This window comes from Oryctolagus cuniculus, chromosome 1 (genome assembly GCF_051225735.1).
Source record: "Oryctolagus cuniculus isolate XC-2025 breed Fujian yellow rabbit chromosome 1, ASM5122573v1, whole genome shotgun sequence".
In the NCBI taxonomy this organism is placed as follows: Eukaryota; Metazoa; Chordata; class Mammalia; order Lagomorpha; family Leporidae; genus Oryctolagus; species Oryctolagus cuniculus.
The window spans coordinates 202,334,007-202,354,309 of NC_142867.1; the positions used below are offsets into that span (position 1 = coordinate 202,334,007).

At 54.2% G+C, this 20,303-nt stretch overlaps 1 protein-coding gene across 1 annotated transcript in view; it reads right to left on the bottom strand.

Moving 5' to 3' along the window:
* Nucleotides 1-20,303, bottom strand: part of GABBR2 (gamma-aminobutyric acid type B receptor subunit 2) — a 368,126-nt gene that overhangs the window by 125,074 nt on the left and 222,749 nt on the right. Inside the window, exon 7 of the mRNA XM_051843712.3 lies at nucleotides 14,244-14,480. Within this exon, the coding sequence (XP_051699672.3) occupies nucleotides 14,244-14,480 (237 nt within the window). The remainder of the gene's footprint in view (nucleotides 1-14,243; nucleotides 14,481-20,303) is intronic.

Here is a 20,303-nt window from a genome sequence, read left to right on the forward strand (position 1 = left end):
AGGGGACAACCACCGTGGCTTTCAAGATAAGGGAAGAGAGCGCACTAAGGAGGTCACAGCTTCCCAGGCCTCCCCACGCATGCGCCCACTTAGGGATTTTCACACACCCACGCACCATCTGTGCTTCTCTTTACAAAATAGCTGCCTTCCAAAACACCGACAAGAAATTTCATCTTGCTACCTTAAGTGCCAGTTATATTTTTATGGCACGCATTAAAATGAATGTACAACTATTAGAAGAAAGAGTATAGGGCTGGGCACCAGCTAAATCCCCCTCTCCCCACCATGCACCTGAGCACTCTCAGGGGAGCTGGTAGCACTGCTGGGTGCTTCCGGGGGCCCTGTCTGGGTCACCTGACTCATCTTGCCCAGGAAGCTTTGCTTCTTGTTTGTTACTGCAGACATTTGCTATATATTGCCTTATTTGAGAAGGCAGGCGAGGGAGGGAGGGAAGGAATGAGAGAGAGAGCAAATTTCAAACAATGTGATGTTAATGTCAATGTTAAATGCGGGACAAGAATATTGGGCTTTTATGTGAAATCTCCTTCAAAAAATGTTGAAAATCACTGGAATTCATTGATAAGTTACATACATGATAAATATGAATGCCCATAAAGCATGTTTCAGATATATGTGCACATGTGAGTGTGTGTGTATGCATCAGACTGTGAGGTGGCCAACTGTGCAAGAATCCAGCGGCATAGGGACCCACCAATGCCCGAAATTCCTGGAGAGGTCATCCCAGTCCCTGGAGGACTGTGAGGCTATTCCAATGCACCCTTCCCCACCACCCTTGTGCTGACTTGGCACTATGGTGCCCCAGCACTCAGCCTATACAAATCCCCTGCATTCTCACCACTCTGCAAGGTGGGCCCTGTTGGCATCTCTAGGGGATGCTACAGCACTGTGCTAGGCTCCCCTCTCCAGGGTCAGAGAACCAAGCCCCAGAGGTCTGTGGATGTTGGCTACCGGGGGTCCCAGCCTGATCCCTGGCTGGGGGCTGCCTTGCCCCAGGATACACCCCTCCCAGGGCCCAGATCAGGCCAGAGGCCAGCGAGTGAGAGCACCCACATCCCCTCCCCGGCCTGTGCCGGCCTGGCTGCAGTTACCGGCAGGATTAGCTGCAGCGTCAGCCGCAACCACACCGAGCTCGGCTCCTCGCTCTGCACCCCTGCTTCCTCCAGGTGTGCTTCCAAGCACACTCACTGAAACCTGCTTGGGCGCTATCTCGGTACTCACTGAGCCCTGCTGATGGCCTGATTCCTGTTTTATAACAAGGAACTCGGGATGCAGACGGAGCGAGTGCTTGCTGGAGTTTGCCAGGCGGCAAATGGACCGGTGTGAACCCCGGATGGCTGCCTCCGCAGTCCCTGTTCTTCGTTCCAGAAGGCAAAGGGGGGGGGGTCCCCTCACCCCAGTCCCTCTCTCCCAGGGTCCCCAGCTCCCCTTTCAGTGTTTACAATGTCCTGTCCAGACCATAAGTCTTTACTTGGAAATTTTTTCATCTAAGTGAGAATTCCACGCAGCTGGAATTCTATTGAGAAGGAACAGGGTTGGTGAGTGAGGTTTGCAACTCCACCAGGAAACGGATCTTCCAAGTGTCCTTCACCTCCTCACCCCAGGCCAGCCATCAGCATACAGAGCATGACAGCTGGCTGTGGCAGTGGCCACTGCGTGGGCGCACAGGCGGAGCTGGCATCCATCAAGGTTCAAAGCTGGGCATGCTGTCAGCTGCAGTTCATGTCTTCCCCTGCTTAGCAAGCCCACAGGCTAACATACCACGACACACAAGCTCCAGGTGTGTGCTGGCCTCGCAGAGGGAAAGTATGGGCTGCGCCAGCCCTGCAGATGCTGAGCGGGATCTGGGGATGACTTTACCTCTATCCCTCAGCAGTGGGGACGTCACCGTGCTTAATTACGTCATTTACTTGGAAACGTTAGCTCACGCGTGAGATCTTCACCACTTTCAATGTACAATTCTTGTGTTTCTGGATGCACAGGCAACCAAAGCCTCGCAGGGCTAGCAACTCTTTGGTTAGAGGTAGTTTGCGAATTCTGTAACTTCCCTCTAAAACTGGCAAATTATGATATCTTTAAAGAGACCTTAAAAATAAACATACAGGGGCCACCACCGTGGGTGCAGTGGGCTAAGCTGTGCTTGTGATGCCTGCATCCCATATCGGAGGGCTGGTTCGAGTCCCAGCTGCTCTGCTTGGATCCAGCTCGCTGCTAATGCACCTAGGAAGGCAACAGAAGATGGCCCAAAGACCTGGGCCCCTGCCACCCAAGCAGGAGACCAGAATGAAGTCCCTGGCTCCTGGCTTTGTCCTGGAACAGACATTTGGGGAATGAACCACCAGATGGACGATCTCTCTCTCTCTTTTCCTATCCCTCCTTCCCCATCACTTTGCCTTTCAAATAAATAAAAATAAATCTTTAAGAAAATAAATGCATAAATAAAACCCAGAATAAATAAGCTTTATGATGGTCACACATAGCGAGAAGTTCATGTTTAACAGGTGCAGTTTCAGCTCGGGGTCATGAAAGCGTTCTGGAGCTGGGTGGTGGTGATGTTTGCACAACACCAGCAAATGGCTACAATGATAAACTTGATGTTATGTATATTTTATAACAGAAAAATGGGAGGATTAAGACCACTGAGAATCATTGCCACAGAAAGAGCTTTATAGTATGAGAAGCCAAAGTAAGCGAAGGAATTTAAAAAATCCACGCGTGTGTATGAAGTGCATTGTGGGTCTGGCCGAGCAGTGGGGTTAGGGGTGACTGATTTCTTTTTCCTGCTTTTGCTACAATGGACACGTTATTTTTGTAACCCAAAAAAGAGATGCCCATGGTGTTTTAAAATACCCAAATAAATAACAAGGAACCTGTGGTCATGAAATAGCCTCCCTCCCCATAGTCAGGGTCAATGTGAGTTGAATACAAGGTGCTGCATCCTGGCCTGGCTGGCCAAAATGAGAAATGTGCAACTTCCTGGTCAGGAATCCAGGAAGTGGCTGCCCCTCACCCCCCCCCCCCCCACACACACCAAGGGGCAGGGCCTGCCTCCACCTGGCCTGTCACTCAGCAGGCTACCCACCTGGAGAGCAGGTGCTGGGAAGCTGCGACCTCATTGGTCTGTTTTAGCCCCTTCCTCTGGTGGAGATTCTTTTGTGCCCTAACAGAGGGCAGTTTTTATTGGGGCGGGGGTGGGGGTGGGGAAAGAGGGTGCTTCAAAAAGTTCATGGAAAATGGAAGTAAAAGATGAGTTCATTTTAGTATAAAAAAGTTTTGAAATCCACGCATATAAAGGATGTGCAAAAAGTTCATGAAAGGAAGAAGGAGTCCAGCCTTGAGGCTGAGACATCTACATCTCTGTCAGAGGACCTGGGTCAGGTTCCTGGCTTCCGGCCAATGCAGACCCTGGCTGGCAGCGGCGATGGCTCCAGTGGCTATGTCCTTTCCACAAAGTGGAAGACCTGGATTGAATGCCTGGCTCCTGGCTTCAGCCCTGGTTGAACTCATCCAGCCATTGCACTGAGTCAGCAGATGGAATTCCTCTTCTCTCTCTCTGTCTCTTGCCTCTCAAAGAATTTTTTTTTAAAAAAAAGTATGGAAAACATTTTTTTTCCCAAAAGTTCATGAAAGGGGTCAGCGCTGTGGCGCAACGGGTTAAAGCTCTGGCCTGAAGTGCCAGCATCCCTTATGGATGCTGGTTCGAGACCCGGCTGCTCCACTTCCCATCCAGCTCTCTGCTATGGCCTGGGAAAGCAGTAGAAAATGGCCTAACTCCTTGGGCCCCTGAACCCACATGGGAGACCCAGAAGAAGCTCCTGGCTCCTGGCTTTGGATCAGCCCAGCTCCAGCCGTCGTGGCCAACTGGGAGTGAACCAGCAGATGGAAGACCTCTCTCTCTCTCTCTCTCTCTCTCTCTCTCTCTCTCACTTTCTCTCTGTAACTCTGTCTTTCAAGTAAGAAATAAATATATCTTTTTTTTTTTAAAGGGAGGGTTGGAAGCTGGGCTGCTTGTGCTCAAACCCCAGCTTGCACTCCCTAGCTCTGTTTTTTTTTTTTTTTTTTTTTGACAGGCAGAGTAGACAGTGAGAGAGAGAGAGACAGAGAGAAAGGTCTTCCTTTGCCGTTGGTTTACCCTCCAATGGCCGCTGCGGGCGGTGCACCGTGCTGATCCGAAGCCCAGAGCCAGGTGCTTCTCCTGATCTCCCATGCAGGTGCAGGGCCCAAGGACTTAGGCCATCCTCCACTGCACTCCTGAGCCATAGCAGAGAGCTGGCCTGGAAGAGGGGCAACCGGGACCAGAACCCAGGATGCCGGCGCCGCAGGTGGAGGATTAGCCTATTGAGCCATGGTGCCAGCCACTCCCTAGCTCTGTGACCCTGGGTGAATTGTGTGAGCCCTCAGATTTCTGCCTCCCAAACAGTGGCAAGCAGAATCCTCTCTGTGGGTTCCTGTTGGCCGGCGAAGGTTGACCTGACAAAGTGACACAAGGAGGTGGCTATACAACAGTCACTTACATCTCACAGTTCTGAAGGCGGGACGGGGTTGTGAGGCAGAATCCGCTCCAAGCATTTCCCACCTTCTGGTGGTTTTCTGGCAATGTCGGGCATTCCTGGGCTTGTGGAATCATCATCCCTGTGTCTCGGATGGCACTATCCCTGTGCATATACCTGTCTCCACTCACAGCATTGGATGCCCCTGTCCTAGGATGACCTCGTCTTAGCTAGCCAGTTATGCCTGCTATGGCCCTGTTTCCAAATATGGTCACATTCCAAGGCCCTGTAGCTTAGGAGTTCAACATCTGGATTTGGGAGCAGGGACCACAATTCAGGCTTTCTGAGGATTAAATGAAGAAATGCATTTAGGAGCTTAGCCTGTCCCTAGCACATACTGAGCACTCAAAGCCATGACTGTCCCCACGCTCATCACCTGTGTCCCCGCTGCCCTCCCAGGGGCATCCTCTCTGTGTCCCCCGGGCCCGGGGCAGGGTCTGCACACAGGGCTTGTGTGGATGTCTCGGGCAGCAGCACCCTCCCCCAACACCACGTTTCGTACGGCGTCGCTGCTTCTTCCCCTGAATTGAGGAAGCCAACCTTGCGGGCTTGGGAAGGCTGGGCGTCAATCCCGACAAATCGCCCAGCCACATTATTTTGATCTTTCAAATTTACCTGACAGCAGGAGGAGGAAGCTTCTTGGTGTGCTCTGTGCTGTCTGCAGGCATCTGTGGCTGTGTTTAAGTAAGTGGGGGAGGGGCAGGCGCCAGGCAGAGGAACTGAGATTCTGAGCCAGTCACCTGCAGCACCTGAGGACCGAGGAGGTCAAGGACATCATTCTGAGCCGGCGCCCCCGTCCTGTACCATGAGGCCCCATGGTGGCTATTTTGCTGCTCTGGCTACAATTTCCTGACTCCTTCAACCAACAAACTTGAATTCTATGGACTAAGCACCAGGGGGTTATTCCAGGTACCAAGGGGTACAGTAGGGACAGCTCTCAGTGTCCCTGCAAGGAGCTCCCAGGCTCACTGTCAAGTGGGAGGGGGCTGGTGGGGAACCCCTGCACCCTCCACTGCTGTCCTGGGGGCAGCAGCACCTGCTCTCCCACCCATGCATCTCACCTGGCTGTTTGCATCATGAGCTCCTTGGGGGCAAAACTCTCCATCTCACTCCTCTTGCCTGGCCCAGATCTGCCTGATGGGAGGCGCAGGGGATGCTGGTTGCTAAGAACATGGACTTGGAGTCGGCCAGACCTGGTATCCTTACTCTCTACTGGAGGATCTTGGGCAAATCGTTTATCTTGGTCAAGCCTGTTTTCTTTGCTCTAGGATAGGGTCGTTAATTATTTAAATCACTCATTCATGAAACCAATATTTATCAGGCACCCACTCTAAGTCTTGGAGATATAGAAGAAAACAAAACAGATGAAAAATGAGTAAATTCCTAGGATGTCAGGTGCATGGGGGGCAGGTGCAGAGAAGGCTGGAGGGAAGGGAGTCGGGGGGGAGGAGGGCTATGGCAGGGAGGGTGTCACTGAGAAGGTGACGGGAAGGCGGGGAGTGCCAAAGCCGAGAGGCCAGGTGCAGTCACTGGGAGGAGCGCTCCAGGCCCCGGGCACCACACATCCCTTGGTGTGGAGGATCTGAGCATCACGTTCCTTAGGATGCTGCCTGCCATACAGTAGGCGCTCATTAAAGGATCGGCCTGGCGAGCGTGCACGAATAAGCATGACTGCATGGAGGGAGGGCGATGCTAGGAACGCACCCTGCACACAGGGCAGTCACGCCTCAAGCCCTACGATTATTAGCACAGCTGTTTACGACCGGCAACCACCTTCCGAGTCCTGACGGTCTCAAGTCACAGAGGGCCCAGCAGCAGCTCTCCCGCCCGCTCAGGCCCTGGGATCGGAGCCCCAGAGGGATGCGGAAGGGAGACGAGAGCCTGGGGTGAGGGCACAGGGCGGGCTTCTCTGCTGCTTCACTGCCACGCCCCCGGCACACACACGTGTGCACACACACAGATCCACCAGGGCGTGTACATGCACACTCGCACTCACACGCCGGCGGGATCCCACGCGTGGGAATGAGTGGCTCCAGGTTATCACGGCAAGGATTTGGGAATCACTATTAGCAGATGTGAGAACTCTGCGTCCCAGTAACACGCCTGTTGTCAGTTCTGATTACTTATAGGGTTGAAAAATTCTTTTTAGTTTGTAGAAGCCTGGAAGGCAGCAGAGTCGAACGTGGCTGGACTTCTCAACTGTGTGGGCGTCTGGGCCAGCGCAGGCAGCTCCAGGCTCCCAGTGCTCCCTGAGCTGCCACAGCTGCAGAGCACAGGGTGCAGGGTGGGGGGCGCCAGAGCAGCGAGGGGTGCAGCGCCTGCACGTGTGGGGGACACTGATCCGCTGGAGGAGACAGGTACGAGGGCACTTCCAAAAGCTCATAGGTAAATGGAATTAAAAGGTAAGATTATTTTGGCATGATGATTTTGTTTTTGAAATCCATGCAGTCAGGGTCTTCAAAGAGTTCATGAAAATGTGTTTTATGAAAGAACCATGCCTGCATTTCAAAATGAACATACCTTCCATTTTCCGTGAACTTTCTGGAGTCCTCTCTGTCTGGTCCGTGCCCCCCTCCCCACCCAAGAGCTGACTGCACTGCAGGTGCACAGGGAACACCCAGGGAGTCTGCAGAAGAGTCCAGGCCCCTCCCGCCCAGCATGGGGAGGCCTGGCTCTAAAGCTAGCATGGAAGATGACAATCAGGTCACAATAAAAATCTCCTCTTGGAAATGCTACATTTCCCAGGAAAATACATTGGGTGTCTTGGGTCTGCTCCTCGGACGCAAAACACTTCCAAGCCATTGGTGAAGGTCATGTTCTCAGGAGAGATCCACAGGGGACAGAGGGACAGGGAGAGGCCAGGCTGGGCAGCGATCTCAGGAGAAGTTAGCCTCAGCCTCAACCCTCGGGCACCCCCAAAGGGTAAGCTGCACTGGCACCTGTCGTCATTGCTGCAGGCCAATGAGGGGCGGGGTGCACTGGCCAGCACTGCCAGGGCAGGAGGCTCCAATCACCTGAGCCAGGCCTTCAGGGAGGGCTGCAGGTGTGAGCCATAGGCAGGGCACCTGGAGCAGGAGGCGGGGCAACCCTAAGGGAACCTTGAAACGGGATCCCAGGAGGTCTGGGTGCACAATAATTAGCCGTCTGTGTTTCATGCCCGAGCGGTAATTCTTAGGGCTGCAGGGCTTTGATTGGCGCTGGGCTAGACAGGAGAGGGGAGCAGGGGAGAGATCTGGAGCAAGTGTCTTCCACCAGCTTTAAGGCACCTGCCAAGTCCCTGGAGCAAATGGCACTCGGGGCAGAGGGCTCCTGCGTGTTGGTGTTCCTAGGCGGGGTTTACTTGGTTCTGTGCAGCTGCTAAGTCTGTTGTTGAGAGAACTAAACGAGATTTTTATACGTGACACAGACTGGCACCGAGCAGGTAGACTGGTATGATGATTTCTGGATTCAATTCTGAAAACTGCTTGATTAGACCCAGGGAACCTGTTCTTTGAAATGTCACTGTCACACAGCAGTAGTAATAGCAGCCATGATCACGCAGTTACCGGTGCTAAACACTGTTGTTATTTATCACGGCAATGCTTTGGTGGGGGATGCATTCCCCTCCGCTGTACAGGTGAGGAAATGGAGGCACAGAGAAGTAAGTATCACCCCCGGGGTCGTTCGCTGTGGCATTTCTGATTCCTGCTGTAGCGCATTGGCGCCACGTTCTGGGACACAGCAAGACCGGGGAACAGAGGGAGGCTCGGCTCTCAAGTCAGCTCCCACTTTGTGGACGATGCGATTCCACCGGCCTGGATGTGGCCAACACAGAGGAAGCTGGGGAGGAGTTTGCCATCAAGAAGGGCTCACAAGGGGCCGGCGCTATAGCACAGTAGGTTAATCCTCTGCCTGTGGTGCCAGCATCCCAAATGGGCAACCGGTTCTAGTCCCGGCTGCTCCTCTTCCGATCCAGCTCTCTGCTAAGGGTTGGGAAAGCAGTGGAAGATGGCCCAAGTGCTTGAGCCCCTGCACCCAGGTGGGAGACCCAGAAGAAGCTCCTGGCTCCTGACTTCGAATGGGCACGGTTCCCGCCGTTGCGGCCATTTGGGGAGTGAATCAGTGGATGGAAGACCTCTCTCTCTCTCTCTGTCTCTGTCTCTCTGTCTCTGCTTCTCACTGTCCGTGACTCTGCTTCTCAAATACATAAATAAAATCTTTAAAAAAGAATTTAAAAAAGAAGGGCTCTCAAGAGAAGGGTCTTAGAACAGGGGACAGCGAGGGCCATCCGGAGCCTGCCTGAGGCCCCGGCACAAGCTCCACGTACTGGGTCCTCACGTGGACCACGGCACAGCCGCTGCCACGTCTCCCAGCTCCAGCCTCAAGGGACACACTGTGAAACAGGCAGGAGCACAGCGGTCTGGGAGCACGGACGCTTGATTGACAGCAATGGCCAGCCCAGAGGCGTCAAATCCTGCCCTGGGGGAGTCCTCTCCCCTGGCGGGTAGAATGCCTGCTCTTCTCTTTCTTGTCTTGCTCAACTTCAACAGCAGCACAGATCTGTGGACTAAATGACAGTGTCCAACAACAGACACCCATGTGCGACAGGGGCAGCGGCTCAGATTCGGCTTCCAGACTGACAAATAAAACCAGGACCCCTAAAGACCAGGCAGGCAGGAGAGAGACAGGGAGGGGCCCATTGCCACAGGATGGAGCTGATCTCGGCACGTGTGTGTGGCTGTGCACGTGTGTGTGCATGTGTGTGGCTGTGCACATGTGTGTGACTGTGCACGCATGTGTGTGACACTCTCTGGGTGACAAAAGCATCTGCACAGCTTCAGGACCACAGGACCATGAGGCAATGGTGGGTGAGAGGTAGGCGGGCTCAAGCCATGATTGACATTTCCCCCGGGATGAGGAGTCTGCTGGCCTGCTCTTCCTGGTTTGACCTTACTTGGAGTACCTGGAATTCCAACCAGGAATGCCCTCTAGGTAGAGGGCTGGTGAGAGGGTGGGGCAGCTGACAGTGAGTGGCCACTGAGTCTTCGTATTAAAAACATGTTCCATTGAAAATTCGAGGGAAACACTGGCCAAGGCTGGGTGCCTGTCCCCAGCAGCAAACACAGACAGACCCATCAGCACTAGGCATGGTGTCCTTTTGAAAGACCAGTGAGCAGAAACATTCACTTACGGGGGCGGTGGCCCAGCCAGATGTACCCACAGGACATGCCCTTGCTGAGATCTGGGAGGTCACCCCTGGGGACCTGAGGATGGCTCCTGGGTCTTTCTTCCATCCAGGTGACACTGCCCAGCAAGCGTTCATCTCCCTGGGGTCTCCCCCACTGCCTGGGGGACTCCCGACCTCAGGTCTCTCCTATCGGAGCACTGGGCACAGATCCTTCTAAGCCGTGAACAAATGCACCGCAGACAGGCTTACAACCAAAAGGGGCATGGTGTATGCGGGGGCGTGGTGTATGCTGGGGCGTGGTGTATGCGAGTATGCCTGTGTGCGAGCGTGTAGCCCCAAGTAATTCTCAAGAAGCCTACAGGAGTCTTCAAAAGCTCATAGAAATGTGTGTTCTGAAAAAGCAAGCAGGGATTTCGAAGTCTTTTTTTTTTTTTTTTTTTTTTTTTTTGCACCAAAGCCAATTTACGCTTAATTTCCATTTTTCATGGGCCCTTGCGGAAAGACCACAGAGTCGGATGTCCCGGGAGCCTGCCTCGGCACCTGACGCTTTACGGAATGTCACCGGGACAGGTGGACGTGTACGGAGCAGTGGCACCCACAGCCCCAAAGGAGCGCCGCGGTTGGCAGAAGAGGGGGTTCCAGGGTCGGGGGCGCATCCCAGACCCGGGAGAGGGAACCACAGGGCGGAGCATCAGAACCGCGTGCCATCGGTGTACTGGGTGGGGCTGGGAACCCCACGTCAGCGTCAGCGTGCTCCCGGAGATGGGGGGCTGGCAGGGCAGCCCCTACAAAACAAAACAGCGCAAGGCTCCCCGCCCTGGGAGGCGCGGAGGAGCTCTCTTGGATATGCAAACCCAGCCAGCAGCAGGGAGGGTGCGAACTGAATCGGCTGAAATCGGGTCATGGGTGTTATTAATTTCATGTGTTTAAAGGACTTCGCGTGTAGTAAACACTCTGAATGAGGGCGGCCGGGAGTGGAGGGTGCGGCGGGATGAAAGCCTGCAGCGGAGGGAGCCCGCTCCCACTCACCCCACCTCCCCTGCTGCTTTCCTGCCTCGCTCTTTATTTATAGCTGAACTTGGCCTTCTGGGGTCTCCCTGGGCCACAGAGACACTTTTTATTGTGTCAGAGACGTCTTTCTGCCTGTGATCAGAAGCCAATTTTTGTGACACTTGTCTGCCACCCAGGGACAAGCACGTGTGAATCCGTGACAAAAGGGATAAGAAGGAGGCAAAGCGAAATGCAGAACTGTTTCACTGGGTCTTTCTCAACCGAACCAAAGAGAAAGAAGGCAGCGTGAGGCGCGTGGAGGCCTGTGGGTCTGGGTGGCCGCCAGCCTGGCCCTGCCACGTCGTCTTGTTGGGTGACCCTGAAGGAGGCCTGGCCCTCTCTGGACACTGGAGGATCTTCCGGATCTCTTTCAGGTCTGACATTCGCTGAATTATGAGTCACACACCAGCGCAGGCATAAATAGATGTCGATGAATTTCCCATTAAAAAGAAACTCATCTTGAGCCATGGCGAGCATTTGAGGCCGTCATCTCTAATTGCTCATCAGGTCGGAGTTATGGATTCTCTGGCTCCGATGAGAAAGCGCACTTAGAAGTGGTTATAAATGAGCCGTAACTAAGATACATCAGGCATCCAGGCCAAATGCCGAGCTCCAGGACCACGAGCGAAGGCGAAACGCTTCCCCGATTCTGTAGCTCTCTACCCTCCCATCTCAACTTCGGACCAGAAGGCAGTGGCTTGCATATTTGTTCCCCCAACTCAAGTGGGTGGTCCCCCAAAGTCTTGAAGTAATTAATGGTACTAAGAGAGTAGGAACTTTATCCAGTTATGGTGTCTTCAGGCAGGGCCTTTGGGAAGAGATTAGACTGGACTAGGCTGCTGGGATGGAGGCCCCAAGATAGGATCCAGAGAGCCTTATAACGAGACAGCAAGGGGCCTGCGCTGTGGCGCAGTGGGTAATGCTGCTGCCTGCAGCACCGGCAGTCCGTATGGGGGCTGGTTCAAGTCCCAGCTGCTCCACTTCTGATCCAGCTCTCTGCTACAGCCTGGAAAAGCAGTGGAAGATGGCCCAAGTGCTTGGGCCCCTGCACTCATGTGGGAGACCCAGAAGAAGCTCCTGGCTCCTGGCTTCAGGTTGGCTCAGGTCCAGCCATTGAGGCCAGCTTGGGAGTGAACCAGCAAATGGAAGACATCTCTCTCTCTCTGCCTCTGCCTCCACCTCTCTGTAGCTCTGCCTTTCAAATAAATAAATGAATCTTTAAAAAAAAAATACATAAGAGAGCACAGACATGTATGCAGACGTGTGTGCACCTGTCTCCCACCACCTCCGGCGAGACCCCTGTCATCAGAGACTGCACCAACAGGAATGCCTGCTCTTGGGCTGTGAACCCCCAGAACCACAAGCCCAGAGCAACCTCTTTTCTCTCTAAAGTGGCCTGCCTTAGGTGTTTTGTTACAGTGAGGAGAAGCTGACACAGATAATACGCATCCACTCTGCTAGGTAAGAAACACAGTATGAAATAAGTGCCCACATATGAAACATCTCTGCCTCACTGCCACCAACAGGGCCCTGGGAAAAATCCTACTCCCGGCCGGGTCTCAGCCCAGGAACCTGCACCCTCGGGAGGCAGGGGTCTCAGGGCTGCTGGGTGTGGGCAGAAGGGGGCTGTGGGAGGAGGGGGCTGGGTAGGCAGCTTCCTGGGCACCTCCACCATTTAACTGAGAAACACATGAACTCCTTAATCTGTTTCCGAGACGGAGCTCCACGTGAGATTTTATAAGAGGGTCTGAGGATAAAAATCACTTTATGAAACCAGTGGCTGGAGTGAAACTGCTCAAGTGTCCAGCCTGCAGTTGGGCTGTGTTGTAAAAACAAGACCTTGCCCGTGATCCTCTGGGCCCAGACTCCTGAGCTGGGGAAAAGATGCCCAGCGCCCTCATGTCCAGAGTGGCTTTGCCCAAGGGTTGCAGAAACGACCTCTTATGAGCAAACCTCAGCGCCTCCTCGCTGTCCCGAGCAGCGGTTCTTAAGCTAGAATCGCCTGGAAGGTTCGTGAAGCCTCCGATGCCTGGCCCCATGCCCAGGGACGGGATGTGGGCAGGGCCTGGGACTGTGCATGGCTAACAAGCCCCAGGTGAGGCTGATCACGCTGTGAGAGTGGCTGGCCTGCATGACGGAGCCCAGTCTCCTCCGCTCGCCCCTCCAGAGCCAGACCGCGACTTACGTCCCCGGCTCACCACCCACTTCCCCGGGTTCTGGCCCAGTCACTGTCCCCCCACCCTCCTCCTATGCTCGCCATGGTCTGCCCAGACTGCCCGCCATTCCAGGCCTAGTCCCAGCACCGCCTCTTCCAGAAAGCCTTCCCTGCCTTTTCCACCAAAGTAGTTTCTCCTTGGTGCCCAGCACTTTAACCTTACGCCATTTCTGTTCAGGTCTTGCCCCTGCCTCTGGACCGCACACCCTGGGGTAGGAAGTGCATCCCCAGCACTGTCCGCACCCACGGAGGCCCAGGCCCGCCAGACCAACGGTGCAAGTCTGAACACACCCACACACGAACATGCACATTTAAGAAACACGCCCATCAGCTCAGCTCATTGACTCTGTAAATGACCCCAAAGCAGGACCCAGAACGGCACATTTGCCAGACGCATTCCCCATGTTTGCTGGAGCAGGGCCCGCAGCAAACACGTCATCACGAGACAGAGACAGCCACCGTGTATGTTGTTACCAGAAGGCCGTGTCCCGTGGCAATCAAGAGCGAGGCCCAGGTTCAAATCCCAGCTCTGTCTGTGATTAGCAGCGGTGCTGAAATGTGCTAAGGCCCAGGTGCCTCATCTTGGATGGAGGAAGTAGCACCCTGTGCCTATGGATGGCTGCAGATGCAGGCAGATCATTAAGAGGAACACCGGCTGGTATTTAATGAGCGCCTACCCCTGGGCATGGATGATTTAATCAGCCACAGAAAGTATTTAGCACATCATCTGCATTCCAGAACTATCAGTCACTGTGATCACTGCTAACTTTCCCAGTTTCCATGCAAGACATATAATATTGTCCCCATTTCCCAGATGAGAAACTTAAGGCTCAGCTCAAGCCACTTGCTCAACGAATACTGTGAAATGGCTGATTTTCAGAACTAGCTCGCAAGGTAGGTATTGTGGTGTTCCGATCACTCTGTGAATGAAAGCTCTGTAGTTCAAAGAAGGCAACTCGTAAGCGAAGGCCCAGCACTTGAACCTGACTTTGAGTACAGAGCTCCTGCTGGCTCAGCACTTCAGCTTGGAAACTGCCCCTGCTGCGTGTGCAGTGAACTCTCCCTGCCCTTTCTCATCCCTGGGTTATGTGGCAGTATTTCCCCAATGGACCAGACAGCCCCTGTCCCCGTTTCAACAGCCCTGTAATGCTCCGGCCCACCAGTCATGCAACAGCCCCCCTTCTTGCCTCGCCCATCTTTGGGGGCGCTAAGGAGGACAGAGCCCGGATGGCGTGGGACTGACCGTGACCCCGAAGAAGTTGGTCTCATTCATGGCGTTGAGGATGATCCTGCCGAGCGTGTGGTCTGTGTAGTTGAATTCTTGGATGCGCTGGTGCTGCTTGCTGGCATGCAGGGTCTCCATGGCCCTCTGCAGCGTCTTGGCAATGACCCAGATGCCGTCGTAGGCGTACCCGTGGAACTTGCTGGGCCCCACGCCCGACCGCTTGCTGTTGTACTCCCTCTCATACTGCTGCGGAGTCTGGAGAAATGAGGGGATCAGGGCAACACCAAGTTAGAGGTAGCAGGGACACGGCCCCGGGGACCTGGCGGGCTAAGCAGAGCCACCGCTCGGCACCTCCTACTGCAGGCCAGGCGCAGGGCTGGGCCGCCTTTGTGCACGACCCCTAGTCCTCATAGCAACCGCGTGAAGTGGGCGCTGCTGTCATACCCATTTTACAGATGAGGAAACTGGTTTGGGGAAGCCAACGTGCCTGGTGCCTCACAGCCACTGAGTGACAGGGCTGAGCTTTGTGCCCTGTCTGTCCAGCAAGGTTAGACAGAGGGAATAATGCACTCTTACCATGCCCACCCCTAGGTAGCTGCAGGCCCTGGGGCTGGAGTGGCCAGGGATGCCCCTGTGTGCCCAAGTCCTTATATATACACAAATGAAGTGCTCAGTAAAACATTTTCTGTCCCTCCTGGTGATCTGCAAGCTGAGGCTTGAATTCAGACTTCTGGGGCTCGTTGGAGCTTAAAGCTAACAGCAGCGTGGGGAGCCTGCCCTCTGCAGCTCGCCCCTCCACTCCCCTCCCCTCCCCCTGCCCAGCTCCATCCTGTAGCCCGCTCAGGCCCAGCCCACACACCCTTCCTTCCCCTTCCGGCCTCAGCAGCCATGGGGCCAGGAGGTTCAGGACTGGGGCTAGAAGTGGGAGGGGTGCAGGTGTGACCAGGCTAGCCCCATGGGAACCCTCTTGGAAACTGGGACCTGGGGTGGGTCACAGTTGCCCAGGTGAGAGGCCATGCCCATGCCTCCTACTCTTTGCTCCCACCTCCCAGAATGCAACAGGGTGCGACTATCTTGGCCTTAAAAAACAAACAAAGCTGTTTCTCCCAACAAGCTGAATTTCATAAAGGAATTTCACTGGTGATTAACGTGCTGACTGTGGCCACCAGGTCCCGGAGCTCTTTTACCTCTGGCGCTCACAGCTGTGAATGATGGTGTCCTAGTGAAGCCATCACCCTCAGCCCCTCCCTCTCTGGGCCTTTCTTCAAATCACTTCTGACCTCCTTGGCCAGAAATGGCAGCAGAGCCCACAGCTGAGTCTTTGGAACAAACCCAGATAGAAACCATCAGCTCATAGTCAGTTGACACACAGCAAGAGGCACAGAGAGGTCCAGAGACTTGCCCAAAGACACACAGCACAAGTAGGCATGCACACTCATGCATGTGTATGAGAGGGCGTGCCCAGGCAGGGTGTGCCCAGCCGTTCCATCTCTGCTACTTCCTTCACCTCTGGTTCAGAGGTCCTAATTGCTTTCTGAAAACCACCCCGGCCGTTTGGGGCCAGGTCTGATATTCATATGGGTCAGGCTGCTGGGCCATCTAGCGCTCGTCCTCTCCGTGGCTGGAGCCCACCATGGCCAAGAAGCGAGGGGTCTTGCACGGTCACCGGTGCAGGGACTTCAGGAGCCTGCAGGCGACGAGCCCTACCTGATGTGAGGTGCCTGTGTCCCAGCCACGGCCCCACCTCCTGCTTTCTTGTCTCAGGGCCCTACTGCCAAGCTCCACTTTCCTCCCCGTTCACAATGTCCCTCCAAAAGGCAGCCTCTCCAGCTCTCACCGCTCTCTTCACACAAAATGCACGCCAGGAACTCTTCCGACCGCAGGATTCTTGGAGAGCAGCCCGTGTCTAGCTCAGCTCTGCCACTGGAACGCCATCCCCACGGTGACCCCAGCCCTCTGCCACCACGCACTCTCGCCCTGTTGTCGGGGCTAAAAGACTCTGAGAGCCTTGGCCCGGGGTGGGCACAGGCTCTCTCCTTAAGCCTGTGGGTCCCTTCCATCACATCTGGTCTGCTTACACCAAGTGGCTTCCCTCCGCGGAGGGCTCCTTCCCGACTCCTGGCCAGGCACCCTCGGCATGCCAAGGACTGTCAACACTGTCGCTTCTTCCAGAAGGCGTCCTTGGCCCAGCTCCTCTGGAGCCCCCTCGCTGGGCCTTCTCCACCCCCCAGCGTAGTCTTCCTCCTTGCACCTCCCTGCTGCGAGCTCCCTGCTTCCCTGCTCCTGTGGGTTACTGCCTGGAGTTCCACTGCCTGCCCGGCACCCAGCCAGGGTCAGACTCCACGACGGCAGGGATACGATCCATCCTCAGCACTGAAGCGTTCCCAGAAGCCCACACAGCACCTGCATAGACCCATGCGGGCCTTAGCTTCCCTGCCTGTAAGACACAGGGGCACACCTGCTCACACACCATGCAGCCAAAGCCTATCCCCCAGTATAAAAAGTTCCAACCCCTGCATCCTTGACACAGGGCATTTTCATTTTAAAAATCATCATCTGTTTGTTAAGAAAGAAGAGCGTTTTCTTTTCCTTTTAACTTCTCTGATTAATGATTGGAGTGAGCTCCTTTCAAATACTGACCAACCACTGTTTATTTCTCTGGTGAACTTGTTCTTTATACTGTGTTGCTATGGGGACAGTCACATCTTTTTACTGTTTTATTTGCAGGCACCCTTGTTATTTTTTCCATCTTTTACTAGTTGGCTATATTTTCTTTGATTTCTAAGTGTGATTTGGGACTATTTCTGGGTACTAATTCAGCTGTTGGTTATTTAAAAATATTAAAAATTAGAGCTGGTGTTTGGCTACTGCTTGGGACACCTGCATCCTATTCTGAAGTGCCTGGTTCGAGTCCCTGCTATTCCACTTCTGATCCGGCTCCTTACTTACGTGTACCCTGGGAGGCAGCAGGTGATGGCTCAAGTACCTGGGCCTCTGCCACCCCTGTGGGAGACAGAGTTCCTGGCTCCTGACTTTGGCCTGGCTCAGCTGTGACTGTCATGCATATTTGAGGAGTAAGCCAGTCTGCCTTTAAAACAAAATAAAAATTTAAATTTTAAGTATTTTAAAATCACTTGAATGTGTATCTAATTAATGGCTTTAGGCAGAAAAGGAATGAGGTCCCCAGGCCGTCCTCTCCCCCTGGAATGTACACCTGTGAGCGCCCACGGATCTACCCACCATTTGTTCAAGCTAATGATCCCATTCAGGTGAAGCAGAACACAGCCCTGGGCACCCTCCAAGGTCTGCAAGATTCCCTTAAAGTGGAGGTCCGGAGCCGAACGTTCCCCATGTGGTGCCGTCAGGAAGGAACCGAGTGCAATTTCTTAAGCCCCTAGATGTGGGGTTTGCTTGTATCTGGTGGGGACAGTACGGCGACCACGACCGTGTTTATTCGATTTGGCCTTGGGCCAGCGCCAGCCCCGGTAACACTCCTCACGTGTGCTTCTTACAGATCCACATTGTTTTCTGTCTCACAAGGCTGTTGTTCTTCTCGGGAGGAGGAGCAGGAGAGGCGACAGAGCCCTGGCATGCACTGCTCCCCGCATTCCTCGGAACGGGACGCAGGTGTCGCTGAGCCTGGCAAGGTGACCTCACTCCCACATTACATCCCGGGCCATTCATCACTGCTCCCAGCGGACGGACGCCAGTACCGATCTCCCTTGGGCAAGACAATGACAGCGGGCAGAGACGCTCGCGATGGCTGCAGAAGCAGCCGCGGTTGCTCTCGGAGCAGGCCCCCCGTTATCCCGGCGGAAGGCTTTCTTCCCTCGCAGATCCTGTTCTGCACGGTGATTAATTACTCACCCACCGAGGTCAAGTTCACGGTGAGATGTGAAGAGTGTCTGGGGAGATAACTTCACGTCCATCGTCCCCGTCCCCGATGGGCTGTGCTCCAGCACAGCTCTGAAAGGCCCTTGTTGGAACTTGGAGCGTATTTCCCCATAGAAACTAGGTTATAAATAGTGGTTGGGTTCCCAGGCTAGCCCACACAACATGACTAAACTTTCTGGGTCTGTCGTTCTGACAGAGCTGGGCTGAGTCTCTCTTTCTGGGAGGGAAGGAGGCTTCGAGGAGGACAAAGCAGAGGACAGCTCCACTTTCACACCTCCCACTGCCCTGCCCCCTGCCAGAGCGCCTCCAGGCGGAACCTCTCTCTCCGGCACTCCTTGGGGGAACGTTTGAATCCCAGAGTCCCATTTGGAAGGGACACCAGGGATGTCTCAGCCGCTGCTTCCTGTACTCTGGCCTGTAGCTCACCTGGGGAGCTGGTGAAAATGCAGATGCCGGACCTCAGTTAAGTCAGTAAGCCAGCGACTTCACACACACCACGAGCCACTGACTAATCCCTCCTACAGTCTGCTGATGATCTGCTCCATGGCAACATCTGAGTTCGCTGAGCTTCTCCGGAGTTCAGAGTTCACACACACACACACACACACCCCAGCCCCAGGTGTGTGCGATGTCCATGAGCCTGATCCGTAGGCAGAGACCACCTGCTCCCTGGGACCTGTGCTCAGCCTGCTTCGCCTTCCTGCGGAGCCGCGGTGAACACGGCTGCTCCCTCCATGCACAGCGGCCCCTCGGAGGCCACGCTCGCCCCTCCCCCAGTGGGCTCTCTCCTCCTTTAGAGCCAGGTCTTCTCAGTTCGGACGTCCATTCTATGAGGAAATAGCATCCACCACACAGAACTGTTGTCAAGAACATTGCAAACAAAATGTACAAACAGCTTTCCCAAGGTATCAGAAAGCAAGCAGGCTCCAGGACAGAGGAGAGAAGCGAAATGCTTTAAGATCAGCCTGCTAGCTGTCCCTGGAGGTGTTTGCAGGGAAGTTAGTTGCAGAAACCAGAAGCCTTGGATCAGACTTTTCTCAGTTCACCGGGGTGGAAGCCTGAAACCGCCATTCAGGGCTACCGAAGTCGGTCTCAGAGGAAAAGGGACGGAATAAAGGGATTCTGTCAGGAGTGGTACTTTCTTTTATTTTCTTTTTTTTTTTAAATAAGAGATTCATTTTATTTATTCAAAAAGGGATAGGGAGAGAGAGAGGGAGAGGGAGATGGGGAGAGGGAGAGAGGGAGAGAGAGAGAGACAGAGAGATGGAGAGACGGAGAGAGAGATGAGGCTGGTGCTGTGGCATAGTGGGTAAAGCCACCACCTGCAGTGCCGGCATCCCATGTGGTTGCTGGTTCGAGTCCTGGCTGCTCCACTTGCGATCTAGTTCTCTGCTATGCCCTGGGAAAGCAGTGGAAGGTGGCCTAAGTCCCTGGGCCCCTGCACCCATGTGGGAGACCTGGAGGAAGCTCCTGTCCCCTGGCTTCAGATCGGTGTAGCTCCAGCCGTTGCAGCCAACTGGGGAGTGAACCAGTGGATGGAAGACCTCTCTCACTCTCTCTGCCTCTCCTTCTCTCTGTGTGTAACTCTGACTTTCAAATAAATAAATAAATATTTAAAGAGTGTGGGGGGGAGAGAAAGAGAGAGAGAGAGAGAGATCCATCTTCCATCTGCTGGCTCATGTCCCACATGATCTCTGTGGCTGGGGCTGGGCAAGGCCAAAGCCAGGAACCAGGAACTCCATCTGGGTCTCCCACATGGGTGGCAGGGACCCAGACACTTGGGCCATCACCTGCTGCCTTCCCAGATGCATTAGCAGGGATCTGGATCAGAAGCAGAGCAGCTGGGACTCAAACTAGCACTCCAATATGGGATGCTGGCATTACAGGGGGTGGTTTAACCCACTGCACCACAACACCAGCCCCCATGAATGGTATTTTTATTTGAAATATTTTATAAGTAAGCTGCATGAAGCAAGGGGCTGAGAAGCCCAGCAAGAGATCCTCAGAAAGCAAGAAGTAAGATCACAGTATTGGGAAGACAAGATTGGGAGTCCAGGGTCAGTAAACACTCCAGAGTTTCAGGTGAGAACACTGAACCTCCGGATGCGAGGAATAAGGGCAAACCAAAATAGAGCAGGACCTACAAAAATGGAGGCCACACCTGGCACATCTCAAGGCTTGGCT